General features: G+C 43.5%; 1 protein-coding gene across 4 annotated transcripts in view; it reads left to right on the forward strand.

Annotated features, from left to right (window-relative positions):
- The window catches only part of LOC137384372 (zinc transporter ZIP11-like), a 764,304-nt gene that overhangs the window by 56,777 nt on the left and 681,080 nt on the right, over positions 1-26,447 (forward strand). For all 4 annotated transcript variants that reach the window (XM_068058321.1, XM_068058319.1, XM_068058320.1 and 1 more), the window contains exon 3: positions 19,224-19,382. In XM_068058321.1, the coding sequence (XP_067914422.1) occupies positions 19,224-19,382 (159 nt within the window). The remainder of the gene's footprint in view (positions 1-19,223; positions 19,383-26,447) is intronic.

The following is a 26,447-nucleotide window of genomic DNA, read 5'->3' on the forward strand; positions in this document are numbered from 1 at the left end:
TCCTGACTTGTGCCTTGTAGATGGTGGACAGGCTTTGGGGAGCCAGGAGGTGAGTTAATCGCCGCAGGCTCTGACCTGCTGTTGTAGCCACGGTATTTATATGGCTACTCCAGTTCAGTTTTTGGTCAATGGTAGCCCTTAGGATGTTGATAGTGGGGGATTCAGTGATGGTAATGCCGTTGAATGTCAAGGGGAGATGGTTAGATTCTCTCTTGGTGGAGATGGCCATTGCCTGGCACTCGTGTGGCGCGAATGTTACTTGCCACATCAACCCAAGCCTGGATATTGTCCAGGTCTTGCTGCATTTCTACACGGACTGCGTCAGTATTTGAGGAGTCGCGAATGGTGCTGAACATTGTGCAATCATCAGCGAATATCCCCACTTCTGTCCTTATGATAGAAGGAAGGTCATTGATGAAGCAGCTGAAGATGATTGGGCCTCAGACACGACCCTGAGGAGGTACTGCAGTGATGTCCTGGAGCTGAGATGATTGACCTCCAACAACCACAGCTATCTTCCTTTGCGCTAGGTATGACTCCAACCAGCAGAGAGTTTTCCCCCTGATTCCCATTGACTCCAGTTTTGCTCGGGCTCCTTGATGCCATACTCGGTCAAATGCTGCCTTGATGTCAAGGGCAGTCACTCTCACCTCACCTCTTGAGTTCAGCTCTTTTGTCCATGTTTGGACCAAGGCTGTAATGAGGTCAGGAGCTGAGTGGCCCTGGCGGAACCCAAACTGAGCATCACTGAGCAGGTTATTGCTAAGCAAGTTTTGCTTGATGGCACTGTTGATGACACCTTCCATCACTTTACTGATGATAGAGAGTAGACTGATGGGGCGGTAATTGGCCGGGTTGGACTTGTCCTGCTTTTTGCGTACAGGACATACCTGGGCAATTTTCCACATTGCTGGGTAGATGCCAGTGTTGTAGCTGTACTGGAACAGCTTGGCTAGGGGTGCGGCAAGTTCTGGAGCACAGGTCAAGTGGATGGAAGTCCCGCCTCGGAACACCCCGTAAAATGTGGGACCGATCCCCGGGCTAGGCGGAAGCGGGTTCGCCACCGACTTTCACGTCAGTGGCGAATTCCCATCCGACTAAGGTAAAATCCAGCCCATGCAGTCGGGTTTGGTCGGGTAGACAGGCTTTACTGCAGAGTGTGGATTTCGGACTGCACGTTTCCTGCCTTGACGTCCTGAATGTTCATTTGAAGATTACTTCCCAAAGCTAGACAGCACTGTTCACATTCAGCCCGACCCGACCTGAGCTCAAATGCTGGACCCGGAAGGGAGACCCGACCCAACCTGAACCTGACGCATGTCGTCGGGTCTGGTCGGGTTCGGTTTGGGTAGCCACGCTTTACTTTAGACAACAAATTAACTATTTATTTAAAAAAAACTAAATCGTAAAAACTATTAAGATAAACCTATGTCTGAAGACCTTATAACTTAATTTAAACTAACTCCCTCATTCACACACATACACTCAAAAATAACAGTGGTCCGGTTTTAAAGGTAGAGTTTTAAAAAATTAGCTGTCTCTTAAGGATAAAATAATTTCGTAAATCTTTTGCATTTTACGTTCCCGGTGAATGAGGTCTTCTGATGTGAAGATAATCAAAGTTCACTTGAAGTCTTCATCCGGATTTGGCCAAAATACTCTGTTCTTGATAGGCGTTCAAACAGTTTGGCTGCAGTCGCATTAAATAGTTCTTTCAACGATGAGCACAGTAATACAAATAATTTGTTGAAAAAGAAAAGCTGTTCTTCCTTGCTCAGGGAATTAACTTGGCTTGTAGCTTTGTAGAATTTTTGTCGAGAGTGATTAAAACAGCTCCTTTCTTCAGATCTGCTCACTGGAAAAGTCTCTAAGAACCAACTGGTTCAGACCAGTCCCTGCCAGCTCCACACACAGTCAAATGGACACATCATACCATATGACCTGCTGTTGCTCAGGGTACCAAAAGTGCAGCTGTGGTACAGATTTCTAGAATCTTCTCTCCCTTACAGGTGCCACTGTTTTTAACAGTCTTAAAGGCACAAACACAATTTTTAATCTGAGGGGAAATATATCATACAAGTCCGGGACAGTTGCACTGAAAGTGATTTGCTCAGGAAACAGCAGTAGTGAACAATGTTGCGACAAAGTCTTAGTAGCAGTTATCCTCTATTTTCTCTTTCCTAACCATTCTAATGATAAAGAAGACCCAAACCTGTTTTTGTTGGGTTTGTGGACATATTTCACCAGAAAAATGGGTGGATAATTCCAATGCCCCAGTAGTTTAATGAAATGTTGTACACTTCAGAGTGTAACTGAAAGTGGGAGAGCAGTCATCTCTTAGACAGAAAAAAAGAGTGATATGTTCCAACATTTTCCCAACATCTTTTGTGCTTGAGTGTATAATTTCCAGGAAAAGAAAGAAACATATATTTATACACCACCTCCCACATCCTGGAAACATCCTAAAGCACTTTTGAACTAATGTATTACTTTTGAACTGCAGTGACTGTTAATGTAGGCAACTGTGACGGGCGATCTCCATACACAAGAACTCATACAGCAATTAGAGTACCAGATAATCCATTTTTGTCAGTGGTAATTCAGGGATAAATGTTGGCCAGGACGCTGGAAGGACTTTCTGCTGTTTGCATACTGCCAGGTAATCCACCTGAGCTGGCCTTGGTTTAATGTTTCATTTCCAGAGATGACACCTCTGACAATGCAGTACCCTCTCAGTACTGCACTGCAGGATCGGCCGCGATAATGCCTGTAGCGGGATAAATCTACAACCTTAATTGTGCTTAATTATATGCAGGTGGAGGGCATGAATTGGGGTTTCAGCTGAGCACATATCAAGAGACAGTTATTGAAACTGTGGTGTGGCTAAGTTAGGTGTATGCATGTTCCAAGTATACACCTTCAAATATTTAGACTGAGTAAGGATTGGTTCCAGTACTATCCTTCAACAACTGGCTTTCTGGAATAAAACACAGGGTACTTGAAATGTTGTCCTCTTCAACAACAAAAATGATCAAAAATATCAGTTTATCTCATCTGCTGAAATTACTGTGGATAGCAGGGGTATGGTTACAGAGTCAGGTCTCTGCTGTGGCTGAGGAAATGAATGTACAGTATCTTCCCAAAAATTTACAATTGTGAAATCCTTCTAACACCTTTTCATATTAACCAAACATGTCTGCATTGATTTTGGTTGAAATTTAGTGGAATTATAACAACCTTGCACAAGAGTATAATATCTTGCTCGAATACTGCTGGAGATTGTGACAGAATAATGGAGAGACTGCAGTCTGACTCTGCACATTAGAAACTTCAGTTACCCAAGCACTTAAAAGCTTTAAATGTGAGTTGTCAGAGGAGACTTGAGGTGGGGAGTACAGTCTTCTCCCGGGTGTTGTAGCAATTTAGCTGGCAAGTGTAGATGCATCCGGCCACTGCAGACCAGCAACAAAATGCAGATGCACAGAACATGGAGGATGCATATGTTTAAGAAAAAGGTGACACTGACCCTTCAACTTGAGTGACATGTCATTCAGTATCTTAAACATGTGGACATTCCTTTTGCCGAAGAAATTTGAATGTAGGAGCATCTATTTCCACAACTGAAACATACTATCATGAGATGGCCAAATCGAACTGAAGTGTAACACAGTCATTCTTTTTCTGAAGGCTGCTTGTCTAGGTTCAAAGTAACACTTAGGGCTGGCAAGTACAAATGTTCATCAATTCCGAGAATACTTTAAAGCATGAATTGTTGGATGAAGAGTGCCTTATTGAAGCTTAATAAAGGTTACTTTGACGCAGTTGTGTTATTAGCATTATTACCATGAATCATGCCTGAAAAGCTGCTTGCTGAACAGGTTTCACGAAGAAATGTTCTTACAGGAAATAACTTTGTGACTTTTCTCATTTTAGAAAAACTGAATAGAAATATTTATGCTTGTGTAAGTGGAACCTACAGGAGTCCAAGCTCTGGATGCAACATGTCCAGTTTAAAGTCCAGTCGGGAAATATGTAGGGCACAAACCCTAGTATCTTGAATGAAGCTGAGATGAGCCTCATGCCCCACATCCAGCCCATCTCTAAAATGGCAAGACAGGATGTTGGAAATTCACTCCTCCCCCACCCCCACCACATTGTTTTGTCATGTCCCTACCCATCCCCTTGCCAACCTATCACATACGAAGTCCTGGATGCCCATGATCTCATTTTTTTTTCTCAGTCTCCATTGATTCCTCTCCCTTAGTGCAATTACTTTCAAATCCTTATCCTCATTTTCAAATGCTTCCATGGCCTTCCTCCGTCCTATGTAACCAGGCTGCTTTTGTTGAAATCCCCGAGATTCTTCCACTGCTCCAGCAACTCTGCCCTACTTTACCATCTGTAGCTTTCTCTCCTTGCTTCCATTTATCTGCTACCTTCTCAGTGGTAGAAGCCACCATGCCCCATTCCCAGGACTTGTCACTTGGACTCTGGTCCCATCTTCAAAGCCTCTTCAGAACTTGTCTCTTTGACCGTGCCTTTGGTTACTTGAGTTAAGTTTTTGGTGCTTTGTAAAACACCCTGGGACATTTTGTAACATGGGAAATGCTATTAAGTGCCAGTTGGTTTTGTTCAGCTGTGTTTCAGTATGTGTTCTAACTTGCCTAGGATACTAATAGCTCTTAATGGATGAATCTTGATACTGACAGTACAATTCTTGAGTGGGAGTGTATTTTCTAGCTCAGACTAGGTCAGATACTATTTTCGAAGGGTCTGGGGTTTCTGCAGGAGCCAGTTGCAGTGCTGTACCATCTGCTGCAAGGCTCGTCACTGGCATACAGCAATTGCTCACCTTTGGGGCGGTGCTGTAGAGTGGCGGTGCCACAGTACCTTAAGCAGCACCTCCTCCACTTCAGCAGCTGTCAGAAGGGTGATAGAGTGCTGGACCATAGATATGGTGTCAGTTTGAAATTCTCTTCTCCTTCTGTCTTGGCAAACGTTGCTGAGAATGATGAGATGTCTTGAGCCTTTCTAAAGATTTCTGGAATTTTTGACATTCTCTTGTGACATTCCCCTTCAGTTGTTCCCAGCATCGTAAATTTCATTTGGATGCAATTTGTCACTCCCACCACTTCATGTTCTGCCTACACACATCCAAATCTCACAGAATCGTTACAGCACAGAAGGAGGCCATTCGGCCCATTGTGTCTGTGCTGCCTCTCTGAAGGAGCAATTCACCTAGTGCCACTCCCCCCGCGTTCTCCCCGTAACCTTGCCCATTCTTCCTTTTCAGATATCAATCCGATTCCCTCTTGAATGCCACAATTGAACCTGCCTCCACCACCCTCTCAGGCAGTGCATTCCAGATCCTAACCACTCGCTGCATGAAAAGGTTTTCCTCATGTCGTCATTACTTCTTTTGCCAGTTATCATAATTCTGTGCCTTCTTGTTCTCTTTTCACCATTGGGAACAGTTTCTCTCTATCTGCTCTGCCCAGATTCCTCATGATGTTGAACACTTCTATCAAATTTCCTCTCAACGTTCTCCAAGGAAAGCAGTCCCAACATTTCCAATCTATCCACGTAACTGAAGTTCCTCATCCCCGGAACCATTTTCTTGAATCTTTTCTGTACCTCTCTAATACCTTCCCATCTTGCCTAAAGTGTGGCGCCCAGAACTGGACACAATACTCCAGTTGCGGCTGAACCAGTGTTCTATATGAGTTTAACATAACTTCCTTGCTTTTGTACTCTACGCCCCTATTAATGAAGCCAAGGGTGGGTTCTGGACTCGGAAACGGTCCCGACTCCTGTATCCCGCCCCGGAGGGAAAGTTTCTATTGCCTTGAGTTAACACGGTTGGCGATTGATCTAATCAAGGTATTTAAAATGATTAAGTTACAAGACAACATTAATATACCTGTAGAATTGGTCTGTAATTGGAAAATTAATTTCAATATGGACAAGTATGAGGTGGTGCATTTTGGTAGGAATAGTAAGGAAACCAAAGATTGGACAGTAAGAGTATAAATGGGTTAGAGGAGCAAAGGGATCGAAGTGTTCTGATAAACAAAACACAAAAAGTAGTGACACAAGTTAATCAGGCCATTTAAAAAAAAAAGCAAATAAATCACTGGGTTAACTCGACTATTCCAACGTACTCAAGGCCGGCATCTCACTTTCTGTAAACATTCCTCTGTCAACTTGCGGTCATCCAAAACCCTGCTTCCTGTGTCCTAAATTGCACCAAGTCCCATTCACTCATCGCCCCTGTTCTCACTCACTACATTGGCTCCTGATTAAGCAACGTCTTGATTTTAAAGTTCATATCCTTGTTTGGAAGCCCTCCATGTCCTTGCTCCTTCTTATCTCTGTAATCTTCTCCACATTTAGTACTCTCTGAAATATCTGCACCCCTCCAATTCTGGGCTCTTGAGCATCTTTGATTTTAATCAGTCCACTATTGGCAGCTGCATCTAGAGCTGCCACGGCTATAAGTTCTGGAATTCCCTTCCTAAACTTGGCTGCCTCTCTCCCTGTCTTTGCTCCTTTAAGACGCTCCTTAAAACCTTACTCTTTAACCAAACCTTTGGTCATTTGGCCTAATATCTCCATATATGGCTTAGTGTCAAGTTTTGTTTGATAACGCGCCTTGGGATGTTTTATTATATTAATAATTCTGTATAAATACAAGTTGTTACTGTTGGGATTCATTTCTCGAGCGACAGAGAATTGAAAAGCAGAGAAGTTATGTTAAACTTGTATATCTTGGTTAGTCCACACTTGGAGTTCTTGTTTTCTCCAACAGTCCTGCTCCCCATATACAAAAAAGGACTGGAGAAGGTGCACAAAGGATTGACGAGGATGACATCAGAACTGAGAGGTTATACCTATCAGGAAAGATTGAACAGGCTGGGGTTCTTTTCTCTAGAAAGGAGAAAGCTGAAAGAGGTCTTTAATATGAAAGGGTTTGATAGGGTAGACCTGCAGAAGATGTTTCCAGTTGTCTGGAAGACCTAAACTCGGGGCCATAGATATAAGATAGTCACAAATAAATCAAATAGAGAATCAAGAGAAACTTCTTTATCCAGAGAATGGTTAGAACGTGGAATTTGTGACGACAGGGAGCAGGGAGAATTAGTTAGAAGGCCAATAGAGTTTGATAAAGTAGAGTTGGGAGGAGGCTCGTGTGGAAGCACAAACATTGGCACAGACCTGTTGGGGGTCAAATGACCTGTTTTGGGCTGTACGTCCTATGTAATTTGATGTAATATTTGACAGGGTAGGTTCAGAGAAACTATTTCCTCTGGTTGGGGAATCCAGAACAAGAAGGCGTAATCTTACAATTAGAGCTAGGCCATTTAGAAGTGAAATGAGCGAATACTTTTTCACTCAAAAGATAATGGAAATCTGGTAGTTGCCCCCCCAAATTAAAGCCTGGCTCGGGTATAAAATTAAAACCCGACCACAACCAACCTGAACCCAGCCCGAGCCCTTTTTTTTTTGCATCCAACCCATACCGACCCGGCACGAACCTCCTTCATCTCTTCCAGCAGCAGGCTATTCCTGGAGCTGTAGTTGTGGGTGTCATGGGTAAGCCTGATCCCGTGACTTCCCAGAAGCAGCACTGTTTAGCCCGACCCAACCCAACCCAAGCCCGAATGCTGGACTCTGACTTTCGACCCAACCCGAACCCGACACATGTAGTCGGGTCTAGTCGGGTTCAGGTCGGGTAGCCAGGCTTTACCCCAAATGACTGTAGGTGTTGCGTCAATTGAAATTTTCAAGAGTTGTAGCTATTTCCACATTCTAACCACTCTCTGGGTAAAGAAGTTTCTCCTGAATTCCCCATTGGATTTATTTGTGACTATCTTATATCTATAGCCCCGAGTTTAGGTCTTCTAAACAACTGAAAACATCTTCTCCAGGTCTATTCTATCAAACCCTTTCATATTAAAGATCTCTATCGGGTCACCCCTCAGGTTTCTCCTAGAGAAGAGTAGGTAAGGGTGTCAAGAGATATGGAACAAAGGTGGCTAAATAGAGTTGAGATGCAAATCCGCCATGACCTAATTAAATGGCATACACAGGCTTGAGGGACTGAATGGTTTATTCCTGTTCCTTTGTTCCTATTTAGAGGGGTGATTTTCTGATATGCTTTGGCGGTCAGGCATCCTTGCCTGAATACTTGGCAAATTAACTTAGCTGTAACTTTTTAAAATCTATGTCTTTAATAAATTTTGCTCTGTCTCAAATAAAAATATGTTCTGATTCTAATACAGATTTGGAAAATTACTTGCGGTGAGCTACACAGTAAGAAAAGCAATGACCCAGCCATAAGGGCCTGGCTGAGTCACAACAGCATACTGAAGACCCCTTTTTCAATATTTTAATCTGATTTGAATCTTGTAGCTTGAGGCAGATAATTCAGGGAACTCTGCATTGCATCGCAAGCTGCGGAGATAAATATTTATCTTCTTCCGAGACAACTGCAATTGGTAGTTTCAGATTGAAGTTTGGTAGTTTCCCCATAGCAATAGTGGGACGATGGCATCTGTTCGTCTTGGGAGACGATGGACTGCACCGGGGTTGTATATTTCTTGTGGATTGAACGCCGTCTGTTGTGGCTGTAGAGGCCGACTCATGACTGGCAATCCCTTTCCCTGCTGGCACAGATGAATAACATTGACCCGAGGTTGACAGATGTTTTTTCCTTCTGCTGGACTCTCTTTTTAGCAGTAATGGGAAGTGCAAGTATAAACTCTATATATTTGTTCAAATAATTGTATTCTGTGCAATCATATGCAAGCTGAAGATTTGCCTTAAGATGAGTTAGGAGTGATATGTGTGTTGGGACAATAGAAAGGTTGCATTTAAATGTGTTAGAACATTACTTTTCATAACTGAACAGTTAAGAGAGAGATAAGTGGAACCAGTGATACAGATCGTAATTTTATTAGCTGAGAGTAGTTTGTGGCTTTTTTAGGCCTTATGCCTGGGGGGAGGGGTTCAGTAGAAGAAGAATGAATGTTTGATATTTTGTGGGACATCCTGCCCTCATCTCGTTTTTTTTTGGGGAAGTCTGTTATCTTGATCTGTAGAGCACAATGTCACATTCCAAGTTAAGACTGAAGCACATGGAATATTTCACCTTGAGGACTTTCAAATAAAGAGATGATTTGTGATGTCATTTCTATTAGACTTGACCAATTAGAAACGCTAGGATTTCTCCCAAAAGCTAACTGCAAATGGATAAATCAACATAATAAATACTGTTTTGTTTGGAATAAGAATATGTACCTGTGGCTTTAGATATAGCCTGAGCACAATGTAATGTATTTGACTTACTGTGGTGCCACTTTTGTTTTGACTGTCAGGTCTGGAGGTGAGGAGAGGTCTATGCTGACCACACTCGTGCAATGTGCAATGTACTATTGTGGAGTGATTCATACATCCAATTACTTGGCGACTACCTTAGTTCTCAAGTTATGGGAGTGCAGGCATGAAGACCCGCCTGCTTACTTCCTGGTTTTGAACTTGGACATCTGCAGTCAGTGGTGCTTAGATTCTTTTCCGGATGTTCCATAGGTCCATCTCTTTAGCAGCACCAGGTTGCGATTGTTGGAGTGTGTAAACTTATAGCAACAGCTTGGACTGTTTAGCACTGCAGAGAAAGCCACCGTTAGTTTTCAAACTGGGTGGCTGTGGCTTTTAGTGTCTGTAATCCAAACTAACATGAAGTGTGTGGCATGGTTGGGAATGGCATGAAACTGTCCCAATGTCAAGGTATGAAACTTAAAGCATGACTCATCAACATGTTTTCTCATCTTTTTTTCTTTCTCTCTGGTACATTATGCAATGCTTTTTTATATAGGATAATAAATCACCCTTAATTAATTCCATTGCCTTTTTGCTGTAATTTAATAATGTTTGAAAGCAAAAAGATTTCATGCATTTATAAAACACAACTTCTAGTACATTTAATTAAACATAAAATTGCTTCAGCATGGTCTAATTTCACTACCTTAATTCATGCTCTGCAGGCTACCTACCCAGTTAATGGATTAACTGTCAGTAGGCGACGTTTACATTTCTCACCACCCTGACCTTTTGCCTTTGAGCAGTTTTCTCTGTGTGGGAGTACAGGCAAATAGATTGCAAATTTCCTGCAATTATAAGTGTGGTTTGCTTACCCAATGAGACCCACAGTCACTGTAGATTGAGGACCATCAGGAAGAACATGGAGGGACAATATAACATAAAGGGTACAACTCTAAATGGGGTGCAGGAGTGGAGGGACCTCTGTGTATATGTGCATAACTCATTGAAGGTGACAGGACAGGTTGAGAGTACAGCTAATAAAGCATACAATATCCTGGGCTTTATTAATGGGGGCATCATGTACAAGAGTAAGGAGGTTATGTCAAACTTGTATGAGACACTTTTTTTTAGAGACACAGCACTGAAACAGGCCCTTCGGCCCACCGAGTCTGTGCCAACCAACAACCACCCATTTATACTAACCGTACAGTAATCCCATATTCCCTACCACCTACCTACATTAGGGGCAATTTATAATGGCCAATTTACCTATCACCTGCAAGTCTTTGGCTGTGGGAGGAAACCGGAGCACCCGGCGAAAACCCACGTGGTCACAGGGAGAACTTGCAAACTCCGCACAGGCAGTACCCAGAATCGAACCCGGGTCCCTGGAGATGTGAGGCTGCGGTGCTAACCACTATGCCACTGTGCCGCCCCAGCTGGAGTTCTGAGCGCCATGCTTTAGGAAGGATGTGAAGGTGTTAGAGAGGGTGCAGAATAGGTTCATGAGAATGGTTCCAGGGATGAGGAATTTAAGTTATAAAGATAGATTGGAGAAGTTAGGACTGTTTTCCTTGGGGAAGAGAAGGCTGAGAGGTGATTTGATAGAGGTATTCAAAATCATGAGGGGTCCGGACAGAGTAGATGGGGGGTAACTGTTCCCACTCATGAAAGGATTGAGAACGAGAGGGCACCGATTTAAAGTAATTATTAAAGAAGCAAAAGTGACATGAGGAAAAACTTTTTCATGCAGTGAGGTCTGGAATGCACTGCCTGAGAGTGTTGGAGGCAGGTTCAATTGAAGCATTCAAAAGAGAATTAGACTGTTATATGAAAAGGAAGAATGTGCAGGGTTACGGGGAGAAGGCGGGGGAATGGCATGAGGGGAAATGCTCATTCGGAGAGCCGGTGCAGACACGATGGGTCGAATGGCCTCCTTCTGCGCTGTAACGATTCTGTCTGTTACTTTTGGGGCAGTGGGAGGGGAATGAGGGCTGACCTTCAACAGTACTGTAATGGTTGGTCATCATTCTTTTCCAATATCTTGGTGCATTATAGGTCAGGTCTTTGAGTAAAATACAACTCAATTTGAGAAATAATCCTGATATGGTGGTGTCTCAGTTGAGGTCAGTTGTTAGGTCATTGAGATCCTGAGGCTGGCTGGCTCTGGGCCAGTGGAGATGACTCCATGGCAATGACAGCAACAAAGCTTGCATTTATATAGCATTTTTAACTTAGTAAAATGCCCCAAGACACTTCACAGGAGCTGTATCAAACTAAATTTGACACCGAGTCACATTAGGACAGGTGACCAAAAGCTTGGTCAAAGAGGTAGTCTTTAAGGAGCGTCTGAAGGGCGATAGAGAGGCGGAGAGGTTCAGGGAAGGAATTCGAGAATCTAAGATCTAGGCAAGTTGCAGAGATTAATCACACATGAATTGACTCGAGGTAAAGCAATATAGAGTCATAGAGTGATACAGCACCGAAACAGGCCCTTCGGCCCACCGAGTCAGGGCCGACCATCAACCACCCATTTATACTAATCCTATATTAATCCCATTTTCCCTCTCACATCCCCTCCTTCCCTCAATTCTCCTACCACCTACGTACACTAGGGGCAGTTTTTACAATGGCCAATTTGCCCATCAACCCGCAAGTCTTTGGCAATATATTTCGGTTGCATCAGCCTGGCTGAAATCTGACAACCTTTTATCATTAAAATGGACAGTAAAATTTGACTGATGTGTACTCCTTGCAGAATCAAAAAGCCAATTCTGAGAAACTTGTAATAGAGAAACAGTAGCATATATTAAAGTATAACTGGTTATAATAATAGTGGCATTGAAAAATCTAACATTTCGTACAGATCTGCTATGATAAGTAAATAAATTCTGCCCATCCTCACTTTTGAGATTACTATCTGCCATATGCTGGCTGGATGAGTGTGCAGATAAACTGTTTCCAGCCTTTAATGATGCCACAAAGAGATACATGAGTATGGTAGCATTCCAGGTACATCTTGCCCCTTCTGGCTCCCTCCTTTTGGTTCCACATATCATTGAGGCCCTGGTGGCGATAGGGAGCTCACCATGTGAGAAATCACAAATTTAAGCCTTGATCCTGTCGCCTGTGGGTACAGTCTGTTGGCAGAGTAAAGTGTGTTGCATATCTATGTGGAAGGATAGAAAGACAGACTTGCATTTATGTCGCGCCTTTCATGACCACTGGACATCGCAAAGTGCCTTACAGCCAATGAAGTACATTTGAACTGTAGTCACTGTTGTAATGTAAGAAATGCAGCAGCCAATTGGCTCACAGCAAACTCCCACAAATAGCAATGTGATAATGATCAGATTTGATTTTGTGATGTTGATTGAATGTTAAATAGTTGCCAGGACACTGGGGATAGTGCCATGGGATTTCTTAGAGTTGCGGGCTGGAACTTTACAGCCCCACGACGAGTGGTGGCGGGGGGGGGGGCATAAAATTGAGTGAGAGGTGATGGGACCGTTTCCAACCCCGTCCCACCCTCGCTGGGATTTTACGTGGGGTGGCGGCGGCGAGAATGGCTCGCCTGCCCTAGGTCAATCAAGGCCCTTAAGTGGCCAAATAACTGTCACCTGATCAGGTGACCTGTGCCCCATGGAGGGCCGACCCGAAGCCTCAACCACCCCCAGTGTACAACAAACCCCCCCTCCCCCCCCACTCCTGCCTTGCCTCGCCGGCGCCTGGTCAAATGTCCCCTGCTAGGCCCTAAAAACTTTGCTCCTTTCACGGGCAGTCCTTCCTGTTGCTCCCGATGGCTGGGTGTAGTCCCAGCAGTGGCGCTACTGGGACTAAGAGCTGCCGACCCGCTGATTGGCCGGCAGCTCCATTAGGCGGGACTTCCTGCCTCAAGGAAGTGGAAGTTACCCCCCAAGACCAATTAAGGGCCTGGGGAACAGAAAATCCCGGCCTGGCTCGCCAGGCCCGGCAGAGGTAGGCTCACCACCGACATTTTGGCTGGTGGGCGGAGTCCTGCCCACTATAAAATTCTGGCCATAGGGTCATTATGGCATAGAAGGAGGCCATTCGGCTCATCAAGTCCATGTTGACTCTCTGTAGAGCAATCCAATCAGTGCCATTTCCCCTACTGTATCTCTGTAGCCCTTCAAATTTATTTTCCTCAAAGGCCCATCCAGTTTCCTTTTGAAATCATTCATCATTCCTCTTCTACCACCCTCGTAGCCAGTGAGTTCCAGGTCATTAGCACTCGTTGTGTGAAAATATCTTCACATTCCCATCGTATTTCTTGCCCAAACCCTTAAATCTGTGTCTGCTAGTCCTTGTAGCATCAGCTAATGGGAACAGCTTTTCTTTGTTTATCTTATCGAAACCTGTCATAATCTTGTACACCTCTTTCAAATCTCCCCGCAATCTCCTTTGCTCCAAGAAGAACCTAACCTTGTAACTAAAATCCCTCATCCCTGGAACCATCCTGGACCCTCTCAAAGGCCCTCACATCCTTCCTAAAGTGTGGTGACCAGAACTGGACGTAATGCTCCAGCTGTGGCCTAACCAGGGCTTTATAAAGATTCAACATAACTTCCCTGGTTTTGTACTCAATGCCTCTATTTATGAAGCCCAAGATGCCATATGCTTTGCTAGCCACTCTCTCAATGTGTCCTGCTGCCTTCACAAATTGATGCACATGCACCTCCAGGTCCCTCTGTTCCTGTCCACTCTTTAGAACCGTGCTATTGAGTCCATATTGCCTCTCCCTATCCCTTCTATCAAAATGCATCTTGTCTGTATTAAATTCCATCTGTCACCAGTCTGCCCAATCTGCTAGCCTATCTATGACCTGTTGCAGTCAATTGGTATCATCCTCACTGTTAGCTACACCTCCAAGTTTGGTGTCATCACTGTTTTCTGTCCCTTTAGCCATTTTTTTTTCTCCAAGCTGACACTGACCCTTTATTCCATGAGCCTTAATTTTGTTAACCAGCCTTTTAAGTGGTACTTTGTCGAAACCCTTCCTTAAAATCCATATAGACGACATCCATGCTTTCTCTTCATTAAAAAATTCAATTAGATTAGTCAAGCATGATCTGTCTTCTCCAAATCGTGCTGGCTCTCCTTAATTAACTGGAACCTCTCCCAGGTACTTGCTGATTTTTTTTCCCCCCCGACTGTTGTTTCTAAAACCTTACCCACCACAGATGTTAAACTAACTGGCCTGTAGTTACTAGGAATGTCCTTACACCCTTTCTTGAATAACGGTGTCATATTTGCCACTCACCAATTCTCTGGCACCTCTCCTGTATCTATGGGAGATTGGAAGATTATGGCAATCCTTTCCTATATCTCTGCTCCCTCTTCCTTTAGCCAACTGGGATGTAAGCCATCCAGACCAGGCGTCTTATCCACTCGAAGCAGAGCCAGCCTTTGCGGTACATCCTGCCTATAATTTTTTTTCCTATCCATTACCTTGACCATCTCTGCTTCTACCGATATTTTGTCAGCTTCCCTTCCTCAGTAACCACCGATATAAATTACTCAAAGTATTCAAGCCTTGCCTTGCACCTCTAAGCATATATCAACCTCTTTGTCCCTAGTTGAACCACCCTGCCTCATACTAACCCCGTACATGCCGGTAGAAGATTTATGGGTTCCCTTTTATGTTAACTGCCATTCTATTCTCATATTCTCTCTTTGACAGTCTTTGGCTGGAATTTTACGTTGGGTGGGAGGGCCAAAAGGTCGGGTGAGAGCCCACCTCTGCCAGGCCTGGAGCCATGGCAGGATTTTACGTGGCTCGGGCCCTTAATTGGCCTTGGGCGGGACTTCCGCCTCTCTGAGGCAGGAAGTCCCACCTTCAAGAGCTGCTGTCCAATCAGCAGGTTCTGGATTCAAATCCCACTCAAGGACTTGAGCACAAAAATCAAGTCTGCCATTCCAGTGCAGTCCTGAGGGATTGCTGCACTGTCAAAAGTGCCAGCTCAGTCGGCTGTCTGGATGCAGTGGCTATTGCTGAGACTGCACCCAGCCCCAGCAGCAAGAGGGACGCCGGGAAAAAGCTAAGTTTGTGGGGCCTCCCCAGGGGCAAGCGGCTGGGCCCCGGCAAGGCAAACGATGGGTCGGTTGGGGTTGCGGTGGGGTGGAAGAGTGTTGTGTAGTGGGGGCAGTTGGGCCGTGGGAGGGGCTTTCCGTGGGGCACAGGGTGCCCGATCAGGAGGAACCCCTCCGGCCTGCAAGGAGGCTGCCAGTTTTACTAGGTGGCCTCCTGGGGGACCTAAGCTGCCCGCCGGCTGCTGGTAAAATACCGGCGACGGGAGGAGGCCCTTAAGTGGCAGTTAATTGGCCACTTAAGGGCCTTGATTGGCCTGGGGCGGGTGGGCCATTTCTTGCCGCTGCTGCCCCTCGTAAATTTGCAGCCGGGGCGAGAAGGCGTCGGGAACGGCCTTCCCGCCTCCCACTCAATTTTAAGACCCCTGCCCCCGCCACCAGCCTGCTCCTGCGGGGGTGGGGGGGAAATTCTGGCTTTATTTTCCTCTTCACTTCCTCTCTCAACTTATTGTATTTGGCTTGGTGCTCGCTTTTTACATCCAGCTGAGAGGGCAGAAGGTGCCTCGGTTTAATGTCTCATCTGAAAGCTGGCACTTTTGACAGTGCAGCAATACCTGAGGACTGCACTGGAATGTCAGACTTGATTTTTGTGCTCAAGTCCTTGAGTGGGATTTGAATCCTGAACCTTCTGCCTCAGGTACGAGTGTTACCCATTGAGCCAAGGCTGACACATGTGGAAACTTGCAGCAAACGCTCACGGTGTATGAGCAACTATTCATCATATATTTTGGCTCATTTTGCATCATAAAGAGCCATGAGTTTCTCGTCATTGCTCGAGGATAAAAAGCCTATTTAGCATTTGAAAATATTATGACTGCAATGGATGCTGTTTTTGTGCAGTATTTATAGTCTGAGCTCTGTTGGCATAACCAAGCTTAAAAACTGGCAGATGAGCTAAACTGTGCATCAACATGCAGCAGCAGTTACAGTTATTATTTGGAACAAACTGTTGCTTCAACCAGACATTGTTAATATTTGCCAGTCTTGGGATCAATCCGTGCCTGAACTTTGGTAATTATTGTAAGATGTCACTGCCATTCTCTTCACCCCTTATTTTTGACAGGGGTTTCTGCCTATGTAATTGCCTCAAAAAGAACTGCAATGTTTTTGACAGTTTTCTACAAAGCTTTACTATCCATTCCTTCCTTAAAAGCAACTTGAATTTGTTCCAGAGATCTTTGCTTAGCACTCCAGCTTTTCAAGCAAACTGTGTTTGTAAATGTTGAAACCTTGGATAATGTTCTGTCCTCTTGCGTCATTTATAAAAATGATAAGTAACCTTGACCACATTGCCAATTATTGTGGAACTCATTTGGCAAATGATTTCTACTCTTACAACCCGCTATCCACCAGCATCCTTTCTTGTCTACCTTTCAGCTATGTATTTATCTAGTCTAAGACTTTGTCACTTTGCCCTTGGGTTGGATGTCTGTTATGTGGAACAGTGTTCCTGAAGTTAGGTGGATAGCATCCACTGCCTCACCCTTATCCAGTAGATTTGTAATCTGTTCAAGGAACTTCAGTAAATTGGTCAAACACAATATGCCCCTTTTGAACCCATGTTGATTGTCTGTTTGTAATGTGTTACAACCAAGGTGGGAGGAGTGCACTGTTTATTCTAGTTCCACTTCTCCACAGGTCACAACATATATTTACATTTTTCCCTACTTACCAATACGGTCAATCATAGATTCTACTTTTATCCCAGAATTAAACATACTACCCAGGTTTCTTTAATAAACCACAAAATTATCAGTTTATTTTAAAACAAGTCTTAACCAGTAATGAAGTAAAGCATGAACATACAGATTGAAATACTACATTTTCCTTTATACCATAGCCCCTCACACTCGCATACACCGGTTAACTGGAAAAATAAAGGGATTTTTGTTGTTAGAGCTCTATTACAGACAAAAAACACTTGGGTTGAATATTTGCTCATTTTTGAAGAAACTGGAGATGAGAATATGTTGTGTTCCAAAACTGGCATACAGTCTGGCCTCTGAGTACGTGTAGATGGGCCACTGGTATCTTTTAGAACAGCTTTTTTCAGGTGGCGTTGAGAATTAATTTAGCAGGCTTATCTTCACAGACAGGAGACAAGATGAGTTGAACAGTGGACTGCTCAGGGTCTTTCAGAGAGGTGCTGGAAAGCTGATCTGGGTTGTGGTCTTCTCTCCTTCCTGGGAATTTTCTTCTCTCCCATCAATCTTGACCTGTCACTTCTTCGTAAACAACTTCTTCAGGTGTCCAAAGTTCTCTGTTGTTTATTGAGCTGGAAGTCAAATGGTTTCCCGGAAAGGCTCGTTTTCCTCACAAGACCTCTAAGTGCCCCTTTTAAAGAACATTTCCGGGGACTGATTTTCAAAGTCAAGTGGCCTTTACATGACCCCCTTTGAAAACCCCAAAGTTTAACATTTCTTCAATTTTGCAAAAATGAATCCTCAAAAAATATATTTAACAAAACACAGAGGCATTTTGGTAACAAATGAGACCCTGTGCTTTCAACTGATGCTTTGTATTAAGTCGTCAAGGTCACAAGCCCTTTCCCAGTAATTGAGGCAAGCCTCACTGATCTGAAATTCAAGGTTCATCTCTTTTCTTTTATTTTTTAATGGAGTGATGGGTTCGCATTTTCTATTTTCCAGTAGGAAACCTTGAAGTCCATTCAGAGTAATTGAAGGGAGAGAAAAGCGACCGATGTAATAAAATGATTACTTCAACATCAGTTTAGTTTCTTTTCTTTAAAGAGAAGTTTCACAAAGAATCAAATGTGCTTGTTGAGTATGCTGTGCAGACCTTTGTTGAGTATAACTAAGAAAACTTCCAAGACTGCTATTAATTTGCCTCAAATAGTAAAGAAACATGTAATTTTGCCTTAATGCCAGTGAGGAGCCTTGGGGGTGTGGGGGCGGAGGGAGTGGTTTTCTTCAAAGTACGTCCTGTACTCCATCCCGCCCTCCTTGACTCTCCTGTTTCTATTTACATTTTGTTCAAACTTTGTGTGGTGCTGGTTAGATTACAAATTGTTCATAAATGATTTTTTTTTAGATGTAACTTACTACTCCTAAGTTGTTTAAAGGCTATATGTATTCTGCACAGGGTATGATGGCCCCATCTAGCATCAGCATGAAGCAAAATAGTGCTTAGTTTGAAGTCAGATGATTTGATCGTGAAATGCTGATGTTTGTCGTTGTGACGCCCGCTGCCTGCAAAATCAGTTGCCGCTAGTGGTTAAATGGAATACTTCATACAAACAGCAGTTGTAAAATAGCTGGGTTTCAAGTAACTGTGGTAAATACTGTTGTGATTTATAATTTTACTTCCAAGATTTGGATATTTTCATGTGTTGTAACCCACACCAGTCTGTGTTTAACATAAATGTATTACTGTGTTTCATATGGAATGATCACTGAATGAATTGGAGAAAAGCATTCAATCTGGAGTTCATCCCATTTGCACACAACAGTCCACCAAGAGGCCTATTTAGGTGTAACCAGTGATGTGCCTTTGGCAATCGCCTGCTAACTTTTAGAACAAGAATACTCCTTCAGTGTCTCAATGAAAAATGATAGCAGTGCATCTGGATAAGCATGACTGTTGCACAAGACAATAGATGTCTCATGTCTAGTGATGCTAAACTGCAAGAAAATAAGCTGCATGTTCTGATCTCTAACTGCAATACACTTTTTTTCTGTGCAATTCTCTGTGAAGCCACGCCATTTGAAATCTTGATGCTGTGCTTGCCTGGTTCAGTAATTACAGCTAATGTTCATTTTGTTTCTGCACCCCAGGTTATGCTCGCTGCTTCTTACTGGTCACTGCTGGCCCCAGCGATTGAGATGGCCGAATCATCTGGGACCTATGGAGCATTTTCCTTCTTTCCCGTGGGAGTTGGCTTCACAGTTGGAGCAGCATTTGTTTACTTGGCTGATGTTTTGCTGCCCTCGCTGGTGAGTGTGCATAAATTAAAGTCCACGTTTGAGTCCACAGGGCTTTCTGCTGTGCAGACGTCTCTTCGCTGGCATGTTGAACTATTTGACATATCCAGCAGGAAAAGAAAAAGGGAAAATATGGGAAAGCTTAACAAAAAATACTGGACAAGACTCAAAGAGTTGATTTATTTTACCGAAAGACAATTTTCTGACATGCACGCAAGTTAAACCAAAAAAAAAATCCTAAAATAACTATTCTTGGAAGATTTATAATACTACCGCGAAAGAATGGAGCCATGTGTCTTGACTGGCCGAATGTTTGTTTGTTTGTTTATGCTTTTTCACTTAACTGAGGACATTCTCTGGAGGCAGACTGAGTCACAGTGTAAAATCACCAAAGAAAATGGTTGTGCTGTCCAGGCACCCTCATCATCTTCAGGTCCCTACGTGGAGGCCTCTGAAGATGCACAGTACTTTGCTACAAAAATTGGCACCCACTAGGGTGCAGGTAGGAGGTAGTAGACATGCTCGTAGTTGGATACCATACATACCTAAGTAGGTAGAGTGGCCCAGGATCGTGGAGCAGATAAGAGATATGTAGAATTGCAGGGGTAGTAGGGCAAGTAATGGCTGTGTAGTTGAACAGTGAGGATACTTATGTAATAAAAACAAGAAATGCTGGAACCACTCAGCAGGTCTGGCAGCATGTGTGGAAAGAGAGAAGCAGAGTTAACGTTTCGGGTCAGTGACCCAACTCCGAAGAGTCACTGACCCGAAACGTTAACTCTGCTTCTCTTTCCACATATGCTGCCAGACCTGCTGAGTGGTTCCAGCATTTCTTGTTTTTATTTCAGATTTCCAGCATCCGCAGTATTTTGCTTTTATTATTATTAGGATACTTATGTGACTGTATCCCTTAAACACGCCCTAGCACCCCCTGCCCCCCCTGCTCCCCCAGACCTCGCCTCCCCTTGTGTTTGCATTGGGAACTTCACGGCCAATCTACGACTTAACTTGATAACATTTCAGTCCACCAACCTATTCTAAGTTTCCTGGTGCAGCATGAATGACGACTCATTATTGCTTAATTATAGTGGACGAGAAAGTTCAGAGTTGGCTGCTTGATCTAAAAGACTCCACTTTCCTACGTTATAACAGTGACGACACCTCAAAAGTACTTTGTTGGCTGTCAAACACTTTGAGACATCCGGCGGTTGTGAAAAGTGCGATTATAAATGCAAGTCCTCCTTTTTTAACTTGATGCTCTCACCCTCAACCCACCTACCTATTTTCAATTCCCTGAGGCGGTTTATATGTGAGGTTATTACTATTTAACTGACAAGAAGCAGTCACCTGCTGTCAGATACTGGTTTATTTTTTGTTTATGATCTCATTGAGTAATGGAACAGGCTCGAGGGGCTAAATAGCCTACGCTCCTAAGTTACTTATGTCCAACAGAGTATACCTACATGGAGGAAGTGGGAAAGGTTGGTCACAAATTACTGATGCTGTAAGTTGTGCAGGTAGTGCCATTTTCCCAATATCATCAGGGTTGGGAGCAAGAAGTTTGCCTGCGCCAGTTGCTGATGGGAGCCAGCTGAAAATGCATCAGATAACCCAAGATCACTCTGTACATTGACAAAATCTATATCCATCTCTCCAGCTACTAAATTGAGTGGGCCAAATGACACCCCACAGTTTTTCTTGCTGATTTGCGCAGTTAAAATGAAAGGATTGAGAACGTGCAAAACATATTTTGGTTAAGGGTGGAAACTTGGATGTTCAGTATGATCAGTTTGAGCCGAGATGAGCTTCTATATCCATTCCATCACCAGGACTGAACCCATCTGCTTAAAACCTCATCCGTGCCTTTGTTACCTCTAAATTTTACGATAGCAATGTTCTTCTGGCTGACCTCTCATCTTCCACCCTACTCAAACTCAACCAAAACTCTACTCTCAGTATCCTAATTCACAGCAACATCTCATTAACACATCACCCCTGTGCTTGCTGATCGAAATTGGCTCCCAGTCTGGCCATGCCTTGTCAGGCTGGATTTGACCAGCCCTTTTGAGTTGGGCTCCGAGGCAGGTGGGCTGGCAGTATGGCGTGGGAAGGTGTCAGGAGGGGAGCCTGCGTCTTCCCGCTGCCACGTCATGTTACCAGCGGGGGGAACCTCTGCAGCACAGCTGCTGCCGAGTGGCCAATTGAGACAATTAATTGCCACCTCCTGCCACTGGCGGCATTTAGCCGGTGTCGGGAGGGGCCACCGTCACGAAGGAGACCGTCAGGTAAACCTTGATGGCCTCCCAGTGAGTTCCTGTTGGGGGATGCTGGGATTCTTTTACGGCCACTCCATGGCCCACAGAGGGACCCTCCTGCGGCATTGGCTGCCCCCATGGCTATGTGGGAGCTGGCGGAAGGTCCCCACCTCCCCACAACCATTGGGGCCTCCTTGTGTGGCCCCAGCATGGTAAGAAAAAACCTACTTTCTCTTTGAGGGCACCTCACTTCTGTTTGGGCTGGCAGCTCTGGGCCGCAGCCCCCTGGTGGTCCCGATGGTGGCCTCTTAATTGGCTACTGACAGTAAAATGTTACCCCAGGGTCCCACTGCCCATTGGCGCGGGATCGGCTCACGCTTTTGGTCCTGGCAGCAGGACTTCTTCGCTGATGGAATAATTCAGCCTGTCATCTGTCCTAATATCTCTTTTTGTGGCTCAGTGTCAAATTTTGTTTGATAATGATCCTGTGATGCGCCTTGGGATGTTTTATACATTATATAAATCTAAATTGTTGTTGAAATGTTTTCAGCTGTGCGTCAATAGCAAACCTCCAGAGTGTAAAAGCAAAATACTACGAATGCTGGAAATCTATGAAAAAGACAGGAAATGTGGAAATACTCACCAGGGCAGGCAGCATCTGTGGAGAGAGAAACAGAGTTCCGATGAAAGGTCACACAGACCTGATATGTTAACTCTGTTTCTCTCCACAGATGCTGCCAGATCTGCTGACTATTTCTCGCACTTTTTGTCTTTGCTCCAGCGTGTAAAATTGGGTGTTGAATTCTGGACTGACTCCGAGGTGTATGCGAGTGAGATTTCCTCTTAGGGAGCAGAGTGCCTATTGATGCCACTGTGTCAGCTAGTAAATTGGAGGTGGGCGGGACTTCCAGCAAGCAGTCTATTCGACAGCAAGAAAGTCTATTTACTCAGCAAACAGAATCCATTTAAACAGCACACTTCAACAAACCGTCTATGGAGTCTGTTTGCAAAGAGTCGCAACAAACTGGAGGAAACCAAACTCATGACTGAACGTGCAGCAGTTTCTCACAATAAAAGCAGGGTTATTGCTCCAGTAAAATGTAGCGAGTGGAGGATAGTAACATATTACAAATTATGTGCATAAAATCAATCCCAGTCATGACAGCGGTGCCAGCTCCATGCATGATTGATGGTAGAATTAACCAGTCCTTTCCATTCTGGCTGAGAACTGCGGTGTAACCATATGCTGTCTGATTCCTTTGCACCAGTGTCAGATCAGGGCCTGACTCTGGATTCGTGCTACATTTACATTAAAGCTGCAAAGTTGAAGTGAAGAGAAGCTTTAATGAAGAACTGAAAAATGACAAAATAGTCACCCAGCTATTAGACGCTTGGCGAATGTCTTATTTTGCATGATAACGAGTTTAATAATTAAAAGCTTAATGTTTTTAATAATTGCTTTTTGTTTTGTTCTAAACATTACTGGATTAGCATTTTCCAGCAGAGGTTAACAGTCTACACTATGTTCCATTTCAAAGCAATGAGTTAAACAACCAGAAGGATGGAGTCATGTGGCGTGTTTATCAGTTTTTCCCTTTGTCTATTTTTATTCTGTAATACAATGCCTGTTGCAGGTTTACTTCCAAGCATTAATTTATTATTCCTCTTGGTAAACCAAGTACACTGGATCAGTTTTTTTTCTTGGGAGTTCTTCCAGATGTCTGGTGAGAAATTGAAACCAGCAGTAGAAATTGGGCCTATTGTGCACCCTCAGGACCAGCTTCAAAGACCCCTTTCTCAAAGCTTCCCCATTGGTTTGAGTTTTTCATTTCAGTTGCTGGGACTTTACTTACCATCTGTAGAGAATTCCTAGAAGTAGATGAAGTGTTTCCACTTTCAGAGTAGTCCAAAGCTAAGGAACAGATAGCCACTAATAAATCGAATAGGGAATTCAGGAGAAACTTCTCTACCCAGAGAGTAGTTAGAATGTGGAACTCACTACAACATGGACTAGTTGAGGTGAATAACATAGATTCATTGAAGGGAAAGCGTGATAAGTACATGAGGTAGAAAGGAATAGAAGGACATGTTGATAGGGTGAGATGAATTTAGGTTGGAGGGCTGAATGACCTGTTTGTGTGCTGTAAATACTATTTTTTAAAAAAGATATAGAGTGTTTGCTGGGTCTTTGTGTCTTTGTATTTGCATATGTGTATTTTCTTGTTTAATGCGGGCACATATAGAGAGGCTCAGAACAATTCACTAACAGGGCTGGTATTCCTGAGCAGCAGTCACTGGGATGGTGATCAGGAGTGACGGTACCGAAGATTCAGAGGCCATTTGTAATGAGCCACCCACTCCAGTTCCAGTTAAATTGGGAAGCAGTTTTTTGAAGTGCTGGACTAAAGCCAGTGTCATTATTGTTTTGCCTGGTTATAAATATTTTTATGGGGATGGTAATTTAAACATGTAGCTCACTAAAAGGGAGACAAGCAACTTTCATTTTGGCTGTGCTCCGTTTTTTGGCCATCAAGTTAAGGAAGAGTGCCAATTTGGGTTGGGCTTCACATAATGCTGAGAAGTAGCTGGTGTGTCCACTGTATTTAGGACTTTGGCAATACTTAGGTGCAGGTGATATGTTAAGGATATTTGCTTGGAAAGGAGCTGGAGTTAAATTGGCTGGAAATACAACTTTAAGAAAAAAACTTGAATGTTGTAGTACCCTATCACATCTCTAAGCACTTCTGTTTTCTGGTCTTACTTTGTTACGATATATCAATTAATATCCATCTATTATTTATTAGTATTACTAATGGATACGAAGAACTGAAATGATCAAAGTTGAAAACCTACAAGGAAAGCTGATTTTACTCTGGGCCACGCTATTTCCTCCATAGCACTTGGTTGTTTCTTCCTCACTTGACTGCCAGCTTATGACCCATGGTGCACTATTTTACGACCGTAACTGTTGATACCCAGTATCTGATTTGGTCACTATTGTGACCAGTTATATCTGTCTATACTCTCCCTCTGCTGGCCAACTGACTGTGTGAGCCCTACCTGAAAATGGCAGCTTGACAGCAGAAGCATGGTTACGTGTTGGAAATACTCAGAATGATTGAGGTGAAGATTTGGGATTGTGCTTTGGGCAAGGGACAAATTGGAAGCTGAGAGGAGTCAGATCCAAGTTAATGTAGGGGAAGACGCCACTGTCAAAAAATGTGACTCATCTCTCCTCTTGGAAGTTTAGAACTAAGATTTGATATGTGTTGTTAGAATGTTAGAATTATAGGCATGTTTAAGTCTGCAGGAAATCCATGTTAAGGATATTGAACATATGATATAAAGATGTTTCAAAAAATTCATAGGATCTTGCAATGCCCCATTTTATGCATGATTGTAAATAATATGTTGCACTTCCAAGGATAATATTGCCCACCAGCACAAATTTTATATTCTTTTAAAAGCTACTTTCATATTTACTGTGCAGGAGTGCTCAGCTATCAATTTGTGGCTTTGGAATTGATTTTACTTCTCTACTTTTGGACAAGAAAGTATTTTGGAAAACAGTTGAAAATGATGGGCAATGCAATAGTTGCACTTTTGCAATTGTAAGGACATTGAAATGTTGATGTGCCCTTGAGTGTTATTGCATCACACACAATGTAATTTTCCTTCCACAAAATCCGGTGCATTGTTGAGATAAGCTGTAATAAGGTAACTTCCTTCAACAGCGAGCTTATCCAGAGAGCAGCTAATCTGTAAAGACCAGAACATTTCCAGATTCAATCAATAATTTGTGCTGGATTAACAAATTTCAGCCAAGATGATATGTGGGTGCCGGCAATCAACATCTTGCTGTCCTGATAGGGAGGGAAAATAAGTCCGGTTTCTTCCTCTTCATCCTTATCAATATGTGAGTGTATGTACATATTGGGGAAGGCAGCAATGATGCAGTAACACAAACAAGAAATGCTGGAAATACTCAGCAGGTCCTGCAGCATCTGTGGAGACAGAAGCAGAGTTAACTTTTTAGGTCAGTGACACTTCTTCAGAACTGATGAAAGGTCACTGACCTGAAACGTTAACTCTACTTCTCTCTCCACAGATGCTGCCAGACCTGCTGAGTGTTTCCAGCATTTCTTGTTTGTGTTTCAGATTTCCAGCATCTGCAGTATTTTGCTTTTATTATAGCAATGATGCTGTGATGCCCTGTAGTCAAATAACTTTACAACTTCCAAGCTCCCATCTGTAATGATCATTTGATCGAGTTTTGGAGGGCAGCTCGCACCTGTAGAATGTAAACAGCAACGAGCCAACACCTTCGGGACGGTAGGGCACAAGATAGGATATCAAAATATTGAGAATAAAGGAGAAGATAAAGATGCGCTGAAATTTGAGCTTGGGAGTTTCGTAATAAAGCCCATCAATGCAAAGCTAGGCATTCTACAGCCCTCAGGACTCAACATTGACTTCAACTTCAGTTTATGACTGCCATTTTGGTTTTTGTTTTTACCATGTGCCAGTCTTAAACTTGTTTTTCATGTTTTTGCTTTCGGACAGAGCTGTTCGTTATTCTGCCGTTAACACTCTCTCTGGACAAATGCTTTGTCTTTTATGACGGCTATTACTACTCCCTTTGCCTTTTATTCCATGATATCTTTGTCATTTAATTTCTCCTGCCCGCCGTCCGATCACATCCCTTCCCTTTTGTTCTTCTTACCCCCCCCCCCCCCCCCTCACCCCTTCACTTGCTCAAAACTTATTACATTTATAACCTTTGCCAGTTCTGATAAAAGATCACAGACCTGAAATGTTAATT

Source organism: Heterodontus francisci, chromosome 26 (assembly GCF_036365525.1).
Source record: "Heterodontus francisci isolate sHetFra1 chromosome 26, sHetFra1.hap1, whole genome shotgun sequence".
NCBI classification, from domain to species: Eukaryota; Metazoa; Chordata; class Chondrichthyes; order Heterodontiformes; family Heterodontidae; genus Heterodontus; species Heterodontus francisci.